We start from the raw sequence: 19,006 nt of genomic DNA, 5'->3' as shown, positions 1-19,006 counted from the left end.
CAGGTCAGCTGAACACCTGCAGAGCCCCACCAGTAGGAAGTATGACTAATAATGCATGTAGAGCAGAAAATTTAAAACTTGCTGTGAAGAGCCACCATAGTTTTCATGCTCCTTTGAACTAAAGTGTTTTCAAATAATTCTTTAGGTTATTCCGAGAAGCCACTGATGCATTCCTAGTCTGTTTTGATCTTTAAGAAATGCAGACGTTGACTCTGTAATTGCTATCCATATTCATTATCGCAGTCATGGTGTTGTATGATGCAATTTGTGGAGCTCTTTCACTGAATGTGATCTCTGTCTGGAGTCTGCGTTAGTTTTGGATCCTTCTGAATCATAAATGGTCAGAACATCTTTTTCTAATATTTAGTTGGATATCATCTTGTTAGTCTGAAATATATATTCTTTTATATTTTTGGTTTCTTCATGTGCATGTGTGTGTGTGTGTTTGTATGCATGCTTCTTTCTCTAGCGAATTTTGTCTCAAACGTTTATGCGTGCCCAAAAAAGTAGAAAGTAAGTTGCTTGCAAATATGAAGCAATTTTTTTTGCAATTATTGCAAAAATTATAAAAGAAAATAGGTGAAACTTCAGGTAGAGGTAAAGGGTTGAAATTAATTGAGCAAAAATCGCCGTTAAAAATAGCAGGCAAAAAGTCATTGGTTGTTAAGTTTGGTTGTAATTCATTGTCTTGGCAATACTGTGACCCCGCTCGTGGTGTGTGTCCGTACCCCTGTTGCTCAGGTACCTATGGTGCAGAGCTGTCCTGCACCATGGTTTTGTTATCATGATGTTTCCTTTGGTGTGTGATAAAACTCACCAATAAAAAGGAATCAGAAACTCAGCCTTGGTGATGCATATGTAAGCGCCAGTCCTTTGCAGATGAATCTGAAGCAGGTGACCACACTTCTAGTGATTGATATTCGTAGTGTCTTGGGGAAAGACATTTATCTTGTGCTTTGCAAATCCAACTGGATCCATCTAGCTGTTTTATTTGGACACAGAAAAACTAGTCTAGCCTTGTAAACCTGAACACTCAGCTATGAATAGCACGGACAAGAACCGAGTGCCCACTATGGTATGAACTTGTGCCATTTCCTTATGTGTTAACCTGTCACAAGGAGGGTCCACGCTATAACTGTTGAGTGACTGTAGTGCCCTGTGTTACCTTGTGTATTGCAAAAGGAGAGTACGTACCTGCAGTAGCAGTGTTGCAGTGGACTGTGCCATTCTCTGTTCTCCTTATTCCTCAACTCTCCTCTTCCATTCCAGACACTAGAAGGTTAAAATACAAAAAGTGCATATATTGTAACAAAAAACTTAATACTTTTTCAGTCTGTATATGATTTTACTCCAGACAAGGCAACTTTCCAGATTTACATTAACCAATATTTGAAATGGGATGGTTTTAAAACTCGGAAAGCCGTCTAGGACATCTTACTATGTTTGCCTTAAATGTTTCAGAAAAATGATCTTCTTTTTCTTCTTTTTTTTCTTTTTCTTTTTATTAAGAATATCGGAAATAGCAAAGTTTTGTAATAGCAGTAACAAATATTAGAACTTGAAAAGCTCAAACTCTTGACTGTAGTTTTTTTGGCAGTACATTTTTAAAATTTTTTTTTTTTAAATCGTATCACTGTTCCGGAGTGAGGTGGGGAGGCTCTTACTTGCTCACAACAGCATTATTTACTCACTTTTAATGTGTTTGGCACCAGTAGAGGTTGGAGACCACAATTTTGATCAGACCAGAAAAGGGTGGTTTTGAGTAAAAAGTAGACTGTTGGAATAAATCACTTCTAGTCATCAGTATCTAGAACATTTCTAGCATTGGGTTAAAAAAAAAAGTTCAAATGAAACAACAAGGTTTCATGCAATGGTCTTCCCACATCTTGCCACTAGTCAGAGGTTCTTGCATAAGCATCTGTGCTAAGTATTGGTGTCTTTTCAGATTCAAAGGGATTTTGCTTGTTTCTACTCTATATTTTGAGAGGTAAAGCCTGCATTTCAGTCCAGGGCAACAGTTACAGGTCTGGTATCAACAAGGAGAGACTGAAGTGGAGCCATTAGTTAACGATATTCTGTTTCCTTTGTGCCTAATACTGAGCTGAGATCTATCTATTGCCTTGGCTGTCTCTCTTTCACAACAGGAGAAGGTGGGAATCTTTTTGCCCTTCCCTGCCAGTGGCTGTGGCAGACCATGGTGAGATACTGTCCTCTGCACACATGCCAATCCCTCTTTACCTGCCAGTAGGATCTCATTACGTGTGAGCAGTTTGGGTGGCCAGACTTAATGGTAAAAGGATTCTTCATCTGGTGGTTTAATGTATGGGCTTTTTTTAGTATTCTGTTGAGCCTTACTGCAGCTGTCCTACAGGCATGTCATTATGGAGTAGTCCTCTTTCCTTAGCTTCGGCAGAGAAATGCACTCCTCACACATGAGGAGGAGAGTGAGCTTTCATGCTTCTGAGGGTTAGGTTAGCAAGGCGTAACTTTCTGCCAATGGTTGGACTGGATGATCTTAAAGGTCTTTTCCAACCTAAATGATTCTATGATTCTATCAGGTATGTGAGCACCATATAGTCTGTATGTAGATTAGTAAAGTTATATTTGAGGTAAACTTTCTATGACTGAGAAAGATGACTTTTGTTATTAGCACCACCTCTCAGAGGAAATACTGGACACCTCTACTTTCTGCATGTTATGTAGATATCTTAGTTGGGTTTTATTTGCTCCTTTCAAAGGCACTACTAATCCAAGTGTTACAGCTTCAGCCAGGTAAGCCAGTTAGGTAGACAGTTCTGTAATTTGCAGTAAGGGGAAAATCCATTTATATTTAGTTACAGTGCCACCGAGAAAGTTCTGAGACCAGTGACTGCTCTGAAAGGAGGAGAAAAGATGGGTTTATTTCTTACCTGCATTTTGAATTCTACACACTGTATTATCATTTTTCCCCATCCTGATCTATAAATGCTGCTTGAACAAGTCAATGCATCTCACTCGAAGCCTTTACAATGTAGTCAGCTATCCCATTCAGAACTAAATACGTGTCGGTATGTAGGCATGGCCAGCCATTGCATTCACATGGGAGAGAAGTTTTTAAGCTGAGAATCCTGTCTCTTCCTAACTCGTTGTACTGGACATGAAGCATCTAATCCATGCAGTTAAGTTAGTAGCAAACATTAAATTCAGAAGAGCTTTTCCAGCCTTAGGGGGTCTTGCAGTTCTGAACAGAGCACTTGGAAGTTAGCATTTGGCAAGACTGAGTCGGTATGGACACAGCCCTAGGTTAGTGGGTGAGAAATGCTTGGAGTTTTCCTTCCCAAGACATGCTGTGTAGTGCCATTCAATAATGCTTGATTGTAAAGAGAATTTGAACATTGTTGCTTTATGACTCTCTTCTTATTCTTCAATATCAGCAGTATCTTTTGCGTATAAGGAAAAGGCCAGGTAAATGCATCCTCTTCTTCCTTCGTAGCTGTGGAGGATAGCTTTGAGCAGATGCCTTCAGTCTGGCTTCCCTAATTCATTCAATGGTAGGGCTAATTATGTGTAATAAGGGCAGTGGTCAAATATGTGCAAGACCCTCCATCTGGGAAAGGCCTTCAGCTGGCTCTCAGTGCTGTTCTGTAAACCTTGTTACAAAATGTCAGAGGTTTGCAAGCATTGGTCCTTGCTGTTGTGCAGATGATAATGTCACAGGGAAGGCTCCTATAGGAGGACAAAGCCTGACAAACCAGCCTTTCTCTTCTTTCTTTTGTCTTTCATTTGTGAAGGATAATAACAAAAATGTAAACATATATTCCAGATTGAAAGGTTTATTTGAGACACTGCGCTTTTTGGGGACTCTAAAAAGGCAAGTAGCACTTGTCTCTTCCCTTAGGAAGGCATTTCTCTTAACTATGGTTTTGATTGGTAAATGATGTTTATACAGTCCTGGGATTTAATATCTTCATTTTAATTGAATAAAGCCAGTCGAATACTGTTTGGCACTAGGCAACAAAGTACATACGTTGCGATGCCAAGAAGAGACTCTGCTGAGCTCTAGATGCTTCACATTCCAGACCTGTTACCTTGTAAGTGTAGCATTTACTGGATTTCAGTCCAGCTGGAGACGAAGAGCAGGCCTCTGAAGGAAAGGAGAGTTAGGGAGATTTTAAGCTTGAGGAAGAAAAGCTTGAATGAGATGGTGCAGCATGCTACATTCTTCCTGGGTAATTGGCTTGCATGAAGACATGTGAAGACATGTAAAGAACCGTCACTCATTTATTCAGGCTAAAATCAAGGTGCATGGCAGTAAAAGAAAAAAAGAAAAAGGAAGGGGGGAAAAAATGAAAGGCCGTGGATGAAAAGCCCCAAGCTTTTGTGTTTGCAAACATGAATGGATTCTTACAAGTGCACAAGAGCAGTTTTAACACTTTTGCTCCTGTGCACACTGTGCTTTTGTATCCAGATGGCTTTGTCTGCTTGGAGGACTTCTCCTTTAGAGCAGATCATGGTCCACAGTTCAATCAGTGCTTGAAATCTTATTTACAAACCAAGCTGGTAGATGAGTAAAGCTGAATGACTGGAACTCATAAACATTTTTAATCTGTGTAGATCATAAAATCCAAAGCCTGAGCAGAAATGAGGAAGCTTTGCAAAATCATCCTGATATTGCATGTTTCAGTCCCATGTGAGTGCTGCTGGAGAATGATTTCAGATTCTTGTCTACCAAACCAAAATATCAGGGAGAAGCTGGATCCAGTTCAGTTGGACTTTATTGGATTACGCCTTCATGCTATTGTAGCTCAAAAAAATGCTACGATTCCAAATATGATGTGTAACAATTGTGCAAATTCCTTAATCCTGTTTTCCATTCATTTATGTAGTAATTAAAACCATAGACCTGGAAATTGTTTTCACAGGCAACTTTCATTTGCAGAGGCCTATTTAATTTCATATATTTTATGACTATATATTCAATTTTACTCTCTTCCCCTTCCAGAAGAGAGTGAAACTTGATGGTGTTACCTTCATTACCAATCTGTGCATTGGCTTGGTTTCTTACAAGTTGTACATTATTCCACTGTACAGAACATGACAGTGTAATTGTCTGTGTGGGGGGAGTTACTTCATTTTGTTCTCCTCAGAGGGCACCACAAAATGCTCTAGTGAAAGAATGATCATAAGCTTAAAGAGGAAGGAAATTTTTAAGGGACTAATTGAAGAGGGGGAATGGCTAAGTGGTTTAAAGCAATGAAACGATGGGAGAGCTCCAAGTGAGATGAGGCAGCAAAAGTAAAAGAACTACCACCAACTGCGACGAATGATAGATGTGCACTTAAAAACTGTGGTCATGGGGCTGTATAAGTATGCAGACAGAGGGAGAAAAAGGATAGTTCACGGTTTGTTCAGGAGACAGCAGTTCAAAGATACATCACCTTATGTGCGGTACTCTGCAACCATAGGTAACAGGCAGTGCTTTGTGCTCCGGACCTATGGCAGTAGGACAGTACCCCTCCTAAGTCCATGTTAACAGGAAAAGCAACTTAGGATATGGTTTATAGTATACTCTTACTCAATACAGTCATCCATGATGGGGCAAAGACCGCTGCCCTACTGGGTTCTGTGGGATGCACTATTTAATTTGATCTCTGTGCCAGGGATCTACATTAACCAACTTCTGTCAGTTAAAACTGTACTCTCTTCCCATTTCAAAAAGAAAAATTTCTGGGGAGACTGGATGGCTCTAGACTGGAATTTAATCCAGGTGGCTGTCCATTGGCCGGCGTGAGATGAATGGGATGATCTCAGCCCTGCAGGTAAATCTCAGCATGCTCGCAGAAAGTTGATGCTCGTTTTCATCACTCTCATCAGGAGTTTGAACTGGAAGGCCACTAACAGCATAAGCATGAAACCTATCACCCACTGTTGCTCCTGCGCAGAGGAGCCCTCTCCAAAACATGGTTGGGTAGGTTGGGAAAGCAGTAACAAAAATCACATTGCAAGTGTGAGGTGCAGGAAGGATTTGGTTCTGTGAGCTTTCTTTAGTCTGAGGAGCTTCATGAGGACTGGATTTTCCCCCTTCTCCCTCACTGCTAGGGGCTCTGATGCAGGAAAGCTTTTAAGCACATGGCTGTGTAGGAAAGCTTATAGGATGACTTTAGCAGGACTGTGTTTAAAAGTGAAGCCAATGTCTATGCTCTTTCTCTGAAGCAGAGCGGTAGGCTTCTTGCCCTGTTACTCTACTAAATATTCAGACTGATTTTACCACTTGCATACATTCACTTCCAGTTGGTTGAAGAAATTATATTTGGATTATTCTGCGCTAAGGTAGAGAGACACATAAACACAGCAGTATGAACAGCTTAAACTAAATTGTGAAATACCCTGAGAATGTCTTTTTGCTGCCATTTCCTTGATTTCAACACCACCGAGTTTGTCATGTATGACGGCTTTGTGGTTGTTGTGACACTGTTGGAGAAAATTGGATTTGGGGAAAGTTTTCTTAGTTCTTTAAATAATTCAAAATGTTTTCCAGTTGTGTTTTTTTTCCTCTCCAGTGCAGCTTTGTTCCACAGTGGTACATTTTTTTCTAAAGTAGATTTTTATATAGTGTTGCATCGCCGTGGCAGTGTATAATCCTCAGGATATATCCAAGGGATTTCCAGCCATCCTCTTGGATTTCGTAACAATAGTTGCGATTAGAACCCTTCTACACAGAAAACTAAAGTGCAGATGCATATTCACGGGCTTAAAACACAGCTCAAGGCATCCAGCCCCAAAGGCACAAGTCAGAGCTTGTGATGTGCGTGTTTGCTGTCAGAGTGCAAGCTGTACCAAACTGACGTTTAGTGAATGGCCTAATTTTACAGACATAGACATGTGATGGGTAACCACAGCTCACCTTAAAAGAAGTGTTAAGTCCGTTTCCTTGGAGAGGTTAGCCTTATAAACCTACTAGCCTGATTTCTAGCACTGAAAGTGTATGCCTGTGCTTCTGTCCAAGGGTCAGGCTTAATCACGATACTCCTCACCGGAGCTGCCTTCTGGGGTCCCAAAAAGACTGCCCTGGTCTCCCCAGGTCTGGGGGAACCTGACCCGTGCAGGACCACTGTCCTGTGGCTCTTATGAGCATCCTGAGCCTGCAGGCTGGCTGCCTTCTCTGCCTTCAGCGTTGCTGGAGGAGCACTGCTTGCTTCGCCCAACTTGCGCAGCACCTGTGGGTGCAGGGGCATCCTACCTGTGGGCAGCAGGTCCTGCCAGGGCTGCAGGATGCCGCTGTCCCACCTGTTGCCTCGGCTTCAGTGCGTGCGGAAACCCTGGAGCTGGGAGGAGGGAGAGATGCGGAGCGTGTGCAGCTGTGTGCAGGCGTGCCAAGCTCCTCTTGTATGCTGCCGGGAAGAATAGATTTATAACAGAAGTAATTTTTTTTGGTGAGTCTGATGGATTCAATAAAAGTATGTCTGCACAATATATATTTCTTAAATATAGCTCGTTAGTAAATTGGCACTGAGATAACACCATGAAGCCAGTTTTAATCCTGCTGGCTGGGCTGTCAGTGCAAGTGCAATTCACGAGAAAGGTGCCAGGAAGAGGAAGGATTTTTAAAAAATAATAAACGTACATAGACGTTCTCAAAGACACGCACATACATCTAACCTTGCACCTAATCTGCTGTTGAGAAGGTAAGATGTTTTCTTAGATAAAAATTACTCAAGGTTACTTGGGTTTTGGGGGTATGATGACTGCTTAGGGGGTTTTAGGCACTGCAGTCAGCATCCCAGTGTCTCTGTGTAAAGCTGTATGATGTGTAAGTAATGCAGGGGGACTTGTGATCATGTCTCCCGCTTCAGCCTGCCGATGGAGAGGTCTCTTGATACAGATTGCTTCTGAAGATATCACTTCAGTAGCATGCAACCAGAAGAAGGCTGGGTAATGAAAGAGAAAAAAGGTCTTTGTTACAAGGAAAACTGTTGGTCAGTCTTGCAAATGGCGGAAGGTTAATCTGATCTGTTTTAAGTCACTGAGGTCATTGCAGGAAAACTTAGCTGAACAGTGCCAGCAAGTCAGGTCTTACTTTGCCACTGAGAAAGGTCTGTGTTCCCCGATGAGTTTTTCTTTTTCTTTTTGACCACCTTTTTTTCTTCCCTTTTTTTTTTTTTTTTAAGAGGAGATAGGCAATTGTACTTGCAATTCTTGCTTATGATTCCTAGCTGAAAGAGGAGCAGCCCTTCATGGAGAGAGATGAAAGACACTAGGAGTATTTTTCTTACATTCCAGTGTAAGCAGAATAGCAAAGTACATACCTGAGAAGTTTCCAAACACAACACACATCTATTTACATATTTGATTTCAGTGGTGATACATGATAACCTGGGATTTCATTCAAAGGATCCTGATGGGGATTTGAAAGGAGTTCTTCTTCCCTGAATGTTCACAAAATAACTGCTGAAAGCTGAAGGACCTTTTGTTGGCGAACCAGATTCACGGAGAACAGGAGGCAGAGAGGCTGGCGACAGTTCGCTTGTGCTGAAAATCCTCTCTGTGCTTACAAGTATGGGGGTAAATTCCTGGCCCTTTTGAAAGCGATGGGGATGTTTTGTCGGTGACTTCAATGGGACCAAAACTTCACTCAGGTTTCGGAGAGGCTTTGGTAGTTCTATAGCTTGTTCTAATGCCTGCTGATGGACACAGCAGCCTTCCTGTTAGCTTGTTGCGCATCTTCCCAGCAGAAAAGGATCTGTTAGCTGCTGTTGGCAGCGCATGGTCATAGGCTTGCTATGATGGCATCCGACCCAGGAGCGAGGGACACATCTGAAGTTGTGTTTTTCTCTCTCAACTATTAAAACTGTAGTGTTGCATAAGCAGTAGTGAGGTTATAGGGGGTTTACGTTTCAGAGAGCGAGCTGTTGTGCTGCTTCTTTATATGTCTTAATCTGCCACAAGATGTAAGATTTCTTTGTTGAAAAAGAAAGATAGCAATATGGTTTGTGTTTACATTCCCTCTTGGCTCCTTTGCATGATAGGTGATGCGTAAATAGGACTTTGAGAAGAGGAGAATTGAGGTCAGACCTTTCAGACTTTCTAAAATGCGTGGAGCTGAAAGATGGTCTGGAATGGAAAATTCAGCATTTGCTGCTCTCCAGAATACTCCCGAGTAATTAGGTTACCCCAATTAAGCATTGCTCAATGGCTCGAAATTTAGACCTGAAAATAGCTCTCATGTGATGCATCAGTGTTGTTTGCATTACCCAGCCCCTGCATTTCAGCATGGATGAGGGAAAACAAGCCAACAGCCTGGAAAGCTTTAAAGGCAAGCAGAGAGGAGGGTCTGGTGAGTTCACATGAGGGAATTTTTCTTCAGGAGATTCATTTTCAAGAAGTCATAAAGGCAGGGGCAGAAAGTGTCCACTCAGCACCATGCACCTGAGGGGGACTCGCAGGTGTTGCCATGCGAGGTACTAGTTACCCCTTTTTCCAGCTACTCCAGCTTTTGCAAAAAGGTAAATAGCCTTTCTTGCTGGAACAGAAAGATCAGGCATGATGGGGCTGTGCTACGCGTGTGGCTTTGTCCCAAGAGGAGCCATCCCCTGGGAGGGACTCCATGCTCCTTTTTAAGAAATAGGAGTGTTTGGCAGTGGTCACACCAAGCCTGTCTGGGTTGGAGTTTTGTTTTTGTTTTCCTGAAAGGGACTGGACAGTTTCCCCTTTCATTTTAGCCAGAGGTTTCAGCGATTTCAAGTGGCTTTTGATCCTCCTCCAGCTTCAGAGGTTTGGATCCAGGCAGTTGATTCGAGGCTCAGTGCTCAGTCTGACTCTTCCATAAGTTAGTACTTAGAGTTTTGTTTTATAGCAGAAGTGGTCTTCTGGGCAGTTCTCACTTTCTTCAGAGTTGCAGAAGAAAAGTGTACTTTCTTAGCAGAATTCAGTCTTATTCAACAGAACACACTCTTGGGACAGGAGAGTTTGTAAAGGACCAGGACTGTGGCTTGTACCTGCCTCGCAACTGCTCTGTGGCTGTAAAGTAGTAATAACACAAGTTTTTGCAATCTCTGTGCTGATTTACCTTAGCATACATTTGAAGATGTAAACTCATACACTCAGTCTGTAGTCCTTACTTTCAGGTGTCTTCCTATACGTTCCACAGGTGTTTCCTTTTTGGTAAGGACAGCCTGTGCAGGCAACTGATTTCTTTCAAAATAAATTGTGTAGCTTGTGTGGAAGGACTATGCACTGAGGTTGGTGTTTCCTAAGTATTTCCCAATCCTGAAACACATTCAGATTTTCTAAACTTCTTTGCAAATGAGCAGCGATGGGGGACAGGGGAGGCACAGAGAGGTTAGAATGGCATCTCTCAGGAGATACGCCACAGTGCTTACAGCCTGACTCTGAAAAGGGTTATTCTATGAGCATTGATTTTTGATTGCACATAGTGTCTCTTTTGATAAACTGGTTAATTCTTGCTGCCTCTGCTCTGACAGCACATCACTTTGGTGGGGTATTTGTTCTTTAATGGTCCAGTCAAGGAAAACATAGGCGCTGATCATACTGACACCCAGCATGGACCAGTGGACCAGTACTGTATGGACCAGTTAGATGAAGGCTGGAGATGATACGTGATATCAAATGAAAGGGAGGGAGAGGAAAGATGCACAGGGGATTTTTTCTGACTTTTCTGCTTTTTTGGTAGGATGTTTTTTTTTCTGGGTAGCCCAGTGGTTTGGCCTCTAATTCTGCAGATATGTTTTTGAATTTTTTTAATCATTATTATTTTCTGCATATGTGGATACACTCCAGCTAACAGAGGCTGACAGAGAATTTTTGCTTTAGTTTTTTGGGCAAAGTGAGCCAAGGAGGAGGCAAGATTTAAGGTCATGTCTCAGCACCCAAGACGGGGGATAGCTGGCCAAGAGAGATCCAGCTCCATTTCGGTGCCAAAACCCAAACCCAATTTTCAAAAGATCACAAGAACAGTTAGGCCCTTTGAAGATCAGGCCAGAAACATCCAGTTGGAAAATTTCATTCTAAGGACTTTTGGGAAAATTAAAAAAACAACAAAAAAACCCCATGCCTCAAAATACTGGGTGCTGAACAGCTGAAAATCTAGTCTAGACTTTAAAGCCTGGCTAAGAGCACGAAAGGGGTTAATCCCTTTCTGATTGCTGTACATTAGCATTAGTAGCACAGTCTGGGGTCTGGGAAGAGAAGCTGGGTCTTTCTGTGCAAGCCTGTACACACGTTAACTCACTGTCCCCTTGCCGCAGCAGTGTGTCAGGCAGCAATGTCTCTGTGTCATTCACAGAATGATCGTGTGGACTCTTATGTGAGGTTTTTGATCATCTTCTCAGATAAAGCAGAGTGCTCCTGCAGTTTTTCTCTTTGGTATTAAATTTGACTCCTCTTTACATTTTGGGTGATGGAATAGCTGTGAACCTTTTTCAAGGAGGGTTCACGGGGGATCTGTCATAGCCCAGACTTAGTGGCTGTTGGTGTTGCACCGCACAGGAGGTGGACAAACATGTGATGTTGGCCCACCAGTTTTTCTTCATATGGTACCTGTAGGAGAGAGAGAAGAGAAAAAACAAAGCCATAGGTGATTGTTCAAAATACATATTTTGTCTTCCTTCTTTCTAGCTGGTATGAGTAATATGGATTTTTTCAGGCTAAACAATGTTTCAGACTGAGCCTACAAAGACTAGTAGCTTTGTGAGAATAATTGTGAAAGGGTGACAGAGAAGGTCCAATGGAAAAAAGGATTTAAATGAGGTCTTTCTGACTGATAAGATTCAGTTAAATCAGATAGTTCAGTGATATAGGAAAATTACTGCCCTTTTTACAGTGGTCTCCAGACCAAATTAAGGAACATCCAAAGTCAGTTTTAGCTGCAGCATGTAAATACAGTTGAACTTGTAATATGATTTGGTGCAGCTCAGGGAGAACAATTACAAAAGAATACTTAGGTCTAAAATGGCTTGTATTGTTACAGCCTTAAAAAGGCAATGGTGGCTTTTCTTAGCAGGGTTTGATGTCCACTGTAGGACTCATAGCCAACTCCAGTGTGCTAGTAGAGATGAAGTGACACAAATTAGGGAGCATGTAACAAGATGCCCTTCTCTTTGCATCTTCAAAATGACCCACAAAGCCAGGACTTAACCCATTTTGTACCAAGAATCCCATGCAGCAGCTTTGCTAGGACAACACCAATGATCTGAGTTTTATTTTACTGCTTGTCTTTGTGAGAACTTAACCTAAACCTTAACTTAACTCCAATTATGATTCTCCAATGGCTAATTACACTGTCTTAGTGTCCTTACTATGCCAGTTGCATTTTGACCCAAAGACAACTGCAGGATGTTTTTCACCATTATAGAAATGAAGAATGCAAAAGACAATTACCTAAGAGTGTCAAGGTCCATCAAAGTCCAGAGCAATAAGAGTACCTTAAAGGAATTAATTACTTGGGTAACTGGGAACCAGACCACTACGTTACTGTGCGATTGAGGTCATAGCTTTGGCTAGTTGTCTTTTGATTCAGGATTGGTGAAGCAATGAGAAACTAGCAGCAGAACCAGAAGCCCTTTGTCAGATTTTAAGTAAGGAACATATAATTTCATAAACATATCTTCAGAAAATTCCATCTTTGCCTCATTGTACCTAACTTTTCAGTCTGGAGGACATCCTGGGGTTGTTTACTTCTCATATGTTGTCATCGATCTTTGTGTGTTTTAAAAGAGGAATGGCAAGCAGTTCAACAGTGGGATATATGTCACAAAATCTGGTAATTACTCTGTTCTAAACCCATGCCCACCTAGATCTTCACTGGTGTATATTTTGTGGACATGTGGAGCTTGACAGAGACAGTGTAGGCATTAAAAGTAAACCACGTATTTGTGCTATGTGAGCACTGCCAAGTGTCTTTGCTCTGAGCACTCTAGAGTCCGCTAGTGACGTTTATTGAGTCTTTGAAGCAAGTTTATGGCATAATAATTACATGTATGGATTCCCTGCTGCATATCAGGAGCTCAGTGGGTCTCCATTACAAAGAAAAAGTTAGCTAACATAGGCAGAAGTTACTGAAATAAGGAAACTTCTTCAGGATTGGCTTCTGTTAGCATAACTGGTGAAAGAAATTCATGTTTAAAGAGCTGCAGCAGGAGTTCCCATAGGAGAAAGGTGTTGTTTCTTTGGTTTTTCTCGAAGGGGAATCACCGCAGGACTCTAAATCCACTGTCTTAGTGAAGCTGTATTGAGGCTTCCCTGAGTGACTGCAGGGACAGGTCCAGGGGTCAGTATTGGTGGTAAAAAGGGAAGTGGTTTCAGTTTTCAGTTGTTCTGATGTTCAAAAGGGTCATCCAGCAATTGGATCCCCGACCTGTTCTCTTTCTCTCTCTCTTTCTGATGAAGAAAGCTCTGTCTTCCTTTATGTATGTCTGTCTGTCTCTCTTGCTAAGCATTGGCATATCCATGTGCAGTAAATACCAAGACTGAAGGTATCAGGGAATGGGGAATTGTGAACCATCCGCTCCCCTTTGACATGGATAAATTATGTAGCTAGGGATTGTTCAGTGGAAGATGCCTAGCTACCAGTTTCTGGTATGAGTTCTTCACCAAAACCAGGCAATAACAGAACACGTACATCTTGTCATGCATTATGCTGTAGGTGCATGTATACCATGTTCTCCCAGAAGAGCTGCTCCAGAGCCATTAGGCCTCAGCTGAAAGCCTTAGTTGCTGCGTTCTCACCAGTTTCATTCTGACTTTCAGTGCAGTGTCCTTCCTCAATAACAAATGGTTGATGACAGAAAAAGGTAATAGCTCATTGGCAGCTCTGTAGGTAAAAACTGGAATCTTGGAGTAAGCCTCTTACACTGTTTTTGTACCATCTGACTTGAAGCCTTGCTGGAAGAGGCTGGAAGCGATGTCTGAGCGGAGAGTGGCGCAAGTGTTTCTGTCCAAGAGCACTGATTAGCTAATGGATGTGCTCATAACTTAATGTCACAGCAGGATAGAATTTCAGAGCTAATGGAAAGCTGATGTACAGCTGATTTACCTCTGAGGGCCAATCCCAGTTCCCAAATATAACCTGTAGGCCTCTGTATTTTGGTTCACTGTATTTATATATCACCTTTCATTGCAGAGAGGCAGTTTCCAGCAGGATTCTGCAGTCACGTCAGGGTCAGGAGGGGTGAGCAGAGTAATTATCCATGGGCTTTGGGAGCCCGGATGCATTAAACAAGTTTCTAATTTCTTGGAGAGACTTTCCCTGGAAAAGAGGAGAGGATTTGTGACCCGAGTGTGCCTGACAGGAAGGACGGGATCCTGCTGGAAAGATGCGCCGTTACAGCTGACAAGCTGCCCGTGCTTCCAGCAGTCTTGCGCATGCTGCTTCACTTACCACGTCTGGATGTCCTTAAAGGCAGCCTGACCCGGCTCGTGGCAGGGGCCCGTATGTTGAGCAGGGAGTAAAATTCACACAGGGGGAGAAACGGTGTCATGTTATGCGGGGTGGCTGCTGCTTGTTACAAAAAAAAAAAAATTTGGAGGATTTGCTATCAGTGAGCTGAAATCTAAACAGCCTACATGGTCCTAATAGTTAGAGGGGTTAGGGAAGCTTGCCAGAGCGTGGAAAGCATAACAACTGCATTTAATAACAATGAAGCTACTCTTATAAATATTTGCATGTGCTGCTTCAAAGCCTACTACATGGTCATTCATGTACTACAGTTAGAAAGATGAGGAGGGGAAAAAAAAAAAAAAAGAGGGCGAGAAGAAAAGGGCACTCCATGTTTTGTAGCTGCTGTAATAAAGAATGGGCAAAGCACCAGAAAGAAAAGAAAAAGGAAAAGAAACCCTCCAAAGTTTAATAAACACAAAAGGGAATAAAAATAAATCTTTGGAGCATTTATTACAAGCCCTTGATGGAAGGATTAGATTGAAACTCTCAGCCTTTCCAGTGTGGGTGTATGTGTGAAGTTGGCCTGTCTGGCCTCTTCCAGCAAGAAAAGAAAAGTTGTTTACATTTCCTAACTTGGGCTGTGCATATAATTGATTTTTTTTTTTTTTTTTTTGTTTCAATAGCAGAAATGAAAGAGGGGGAAAAAAAGCCTCGTTTGGATACAATTGAATTTAGGTCTTTCTCCTCACGAGAACGAAAGCCCAACTCTCAGAAGAGCTGTGTCAGAGTGTTTGTTTCTCTTGAAATGTCAGTACATGCAGTACTTGGGAGGAAAGCTGTAGAAATGCAGTGCTTAGTTCATCAAACACAACTGTGTATGGCAAAAGTGTCATCCTTTTATGCAGGAGATTCCTGACTTGGGGAATATCTTCAGCATGAAACAAACTCTTTCTATTCCCACTTTCAGTTTAAGGGAGCGTGACTCCATCTCGGTCTTCTCCCAGGAGTGATGCCTGGGGGTCTTACATGCTGTTTGGACGGTCAGTCAGATGATGTGTTCAGTCTCTCCTGTTGACAGTGCTCTAACTGGGAGCAGTACTGCAGACTGTTGAGTGTTTTGGGATAGCTCTCCTGCACCCCTCCCATCGGTACTTTTCTGCTCTGTCAGAGAAGGGCTGCTTTCTGTCCCCGTTGCTGGCACAGGAGCTTAGAGGATGCTGGACATTGAACAAAGTCAGTAAGGAGCACAGGAACCACAGTGTCCTTATGCACTTAAACACACATATACCAGAATACTTTTCAACCTGGCAGTTTCTACTGTCCTGCGTAAAGCAGCTGATGAAGTGTCAGCGTGTTAGAGGAAAAAAATAAAAACACCAACAAAAGAATATAAAAGCTAAATTTGTGATGCTCAGTGTTCAGCAGGCTAAAGGGAGAAGGAGAGATGCTGCCTTCACCTTCTTCAACTGCGTTTTGTAACTTGTCTCAACTATACTGTGGTGATTATGGTTATTACAGCTGGAAGTCTTCAGGTTTTTGAGGGTTGAATTAATTAATAATTTGAACATGATAAAAATGGAATCTTTCACTGCATTTGCTATTCCCTCTCTCCAAAACAAAAGAAATCTGTGTTTTCCTAGCTACAGGAAACATATTGATTTAATTCCACTCATTAATGATAATGATTCAAAGAATACTTAAGGAGTCTAGTCTGCAGCAGGGTAACTGTGTTTGCAGACTAACTTGGTCAGAGTCATCCTGGCGTCTACTGGAGTCATTGGGCCAAAACCAGAGGGGAGTCCAGAGGTATCCAGCTGAGTCTGAATTGATACAACTGTCAGGTTAAGGTGGAGTCACAAAGAGAGATAAATTGCAGCATCTGAGATCACTTAAAGGCTAATCCAAAACCTTGTAGACTCCATAGGGTTCTTCCCATTGCCTTCAAGAGTTGCAAATCTCAATTCTCAGTCTTAAAGTTGATTAATTTTCATGTAAACCCAATTCTGCAATCAGCCATTCTTTTTCAGAGGATGGGTTCCAGTTAGTAAAAAACCCCATTTTTTTCAGCTGTCCATGAATAATGCCTTTTCCTGAATTGACTTCCCATGGATACTGTCATGAATGATAGAATACAGAAATCAGATTTCTTATGTTGGTTTTTGCAAGATATAAAACTATCTTATAAGAGAGACGAAACTTCTGTAAGACAAGAATTCATTCTTATTCATGATGGGTGTCCCACGCCTGCTTTCCAGTGGAAGGTAAATACTCGTTCGCTGTGTGTATGAGTGTGCATATGCAAACACAAAAACATGCACGCTGAAAGGGTATTCCTTCTCTGTCTGTCTGCTTTATATATGAAAGGGAGAAAAAATGTAAATGCAGAGATGGTTCTGGAAAACCTATTCAGATACATATTCACAGATTTGTAATACACAGTATCTAAAATATAGAAACTGAAAGACTACAAATATAGCACAAGAAAGTTGTAGAAATAAGTTAGAAGCTAAATATAAATCAAACTGACAGTTAAATAAGACTTTTCAATCTGAAAGTCAAGATGGACAGGATTTGTCTGTGCCAGGGTAAGTGGCTGGCTGCTAGTTGGGCTTGTCCACAGGGAATGAAATGGTAGGTTGATGGCTCAAATAGATGACAGGGAAGGACAACTTACAACTCGTCCTGGAAGCATTGATCTTATATATACATATTATTATGCCAAATTATATTCCTAGTAGGATTAGGTTTGGCTGAAGAACAACTAGTAGTCTTGGAGTTTCCTATAGCAGAAGAGTAAGTTGAAGAGATTATTTCTCTCTTAAATGAGGATATAATCTCTGAACCAAGCAGCTTTTATAAGAATTTGCAAAATGTATTGAAAATAAGATCATCGTTGCATAAAGGTAAGCTTTTCTCAGAAGACCTTCATCTGGTATTTTGAGAGACCAGCACTAATGTGTTGCTGATGAGAGAGAGGAGCAGTTCTGGTGTGGGGGTAATTTGCATCTATTTTTCTGTGAGTTCTCACTGTAAGATTGTAGCAGTTTTCTGTCAATAAGCCTGGTAGGCAAGAATACTGATCATGATGCTTTGGGGTTTATTTTCGACTGCAGATGTGAAAATTTGAGAACCTTTTTTTTGTTTCTTTAATTAAATAGGATCATAAGGAAGCCTGGGGCTTCTTGTTCATATTTATACCTCTTACCCATTTGACCTTACTGAGGGTCTGCTTTGGGAAGTACTCTTTCAGAGGATTTTTTTTAAGTATTTTGAGAACCTGTCATCTCTTACTTCTAATGCATCTACAGTTGAGGCTGAGACTACTTCTTTGTCATCAAAGATTTTCTCATGGCTAGGATTATTTTTAGGAGTGTTTACCTCTGATAATTTAAAAAAGATTTTTGGCTCCGTTATTGTAGAGGAAGCATGTATGTGAACTTTATGAAGACAAAATAAATGTGCTTTATTCCTCGTGTGACTGACTTGTATTTGGTATTTATTCTGTAGTCAGTTTGAACCTAGAATTACTCAAAGAGCTACAGCGAATTGGTTATTAAATGTGTAACTGCACGTGGTGTTCCCTCATGTAGCCAGGAGCTGCTGTGTTGCTCGGAAGTTCTGGTAATAGCAGCCAGTCCAGAAACACTAAATATTTGGAAGAAGGTCTTTAAATTATTAATATGTCTTACTGATACAAATAAATATTATTAAGGATTTATTCTAACTACCTTTAATCGTTAGTTGTTAGAAATAAAGGTAAATGTACTAGACTTAGAATCATAGAATCGTTTAGGTTGGAAAAAACCTTTAAGGTCACCCAGTCCAACCATTAACCTACACTACCAAGTCCACAGTAAACCAATCAAGGGTAGACTAGACTAAACCATGTCCCAAAGTGCCACATGTACCCGTTTTTTGAACACTTCCAGGGATGGTGACTTGGCTTCTCCCATCTCTTTACAGAGAAATAATAACTTGTGTGTGTTGTATCTATTAAGAATTAGGTATCTTCCAAAATAAGGTACTTTATTCAATTGATAGGTGCCTGGATTAGCGGCCTGGTTAGCCAAGGGAGGCAGAGGAGCAGGAGGCCTCACCAGGATTTCGGACAAGGCCTGGGTCTTTTGTGGGTGCTGAACCGCTCACCTCCGTAACGTTGAGGCTGTCATCTCCTGCCACTGCATGATAAATCCTGAACTACATGACTAGTGGGAATACTTATGTGTTTTGTAATTATTATCTGAAGTCTTCCTGCTGGCATGGCCCCAGGGAGGCCTGTGAGCTTTGCTTCCTCAGCTGAAAATCGCTCCGCCCCCCCCGCCCCCAAATACAATTTTCCTCTTTCTTTTTGTTCTTTATCCACTTCAGTTTTCACGCTGTAGGAGAAGAGGAAACCTTTCCCTCGGTTTGAACGGAGATTTTTATCAGGGCCTTTGAGTCATTTCGACTCCTCTCTTGAGTTTGGCTCTGCGGTTTGAGGAGGGCCTTGCCACCCACCCGGGGAGGGTGGTCGGGGCGCCGCGCATGGGTTCCTCTTCATGCTGCCGGCCAGGATGGGGCGGAAAGGCCCCAGGTGGTTGCTGAACCTTTCAGGGTAACCTGGGTTGTGCAGAAGTGCTTTGCTGCTTAGCT

The 19,006-nt window shown here is 41.8% G+C and overlaps 1 protein-coding gene across 2 annotated transcripts in view; it reads left to right on the top strand.

The window, feature by feature from the left end:
* TGFB2 (transforming growth factor beta 2) overlaps positions 1-19,006 on the top strand; it is a 65,849-nt gene that overhangs the window by 26,593 nt on the left and 20,250 nt on the right. The window contains exons 5-6 of one of the 2 annotated variants that reach the window (XM_075707571.1): positions 5,402-5,427; positions 7,698-7,706. The exons of the other annotated variant lie outside the window; for it this stretch is intronic. Coding sequence (XP_075563686.1) covers positions 5,402-5,427; positions 7,698-7,706 — 35 coding nt within the window. The remainder of the gene's footprint in view (positions 1-5,401; positions 5,428-7,697; positions 7,707-19,006) is intronic. 2 annotated transcript variants of the gene reach the window in all.

This window comes from Pelecanus crispus, chromosome 3 (assembly GCF_030463565.1).
Source record: "Pelecanus crispus isolate bPelCri1 chromosome 3, bPelCri1.pri, whole genome shotgun sequence".
In the NCBI taxonomy this organism is placed as follows: domain Eukaryota; kingdom Metazoa; phylum Chordata; class Aves; order Pelecaniformes; family Pelecanidae; genus Pelecanus; species Pelecanus crispus.
Note: the sequence above shows the minus strand (reverse complement) of the source record. Positions and strands in the feature narration are given on the sequence as shown.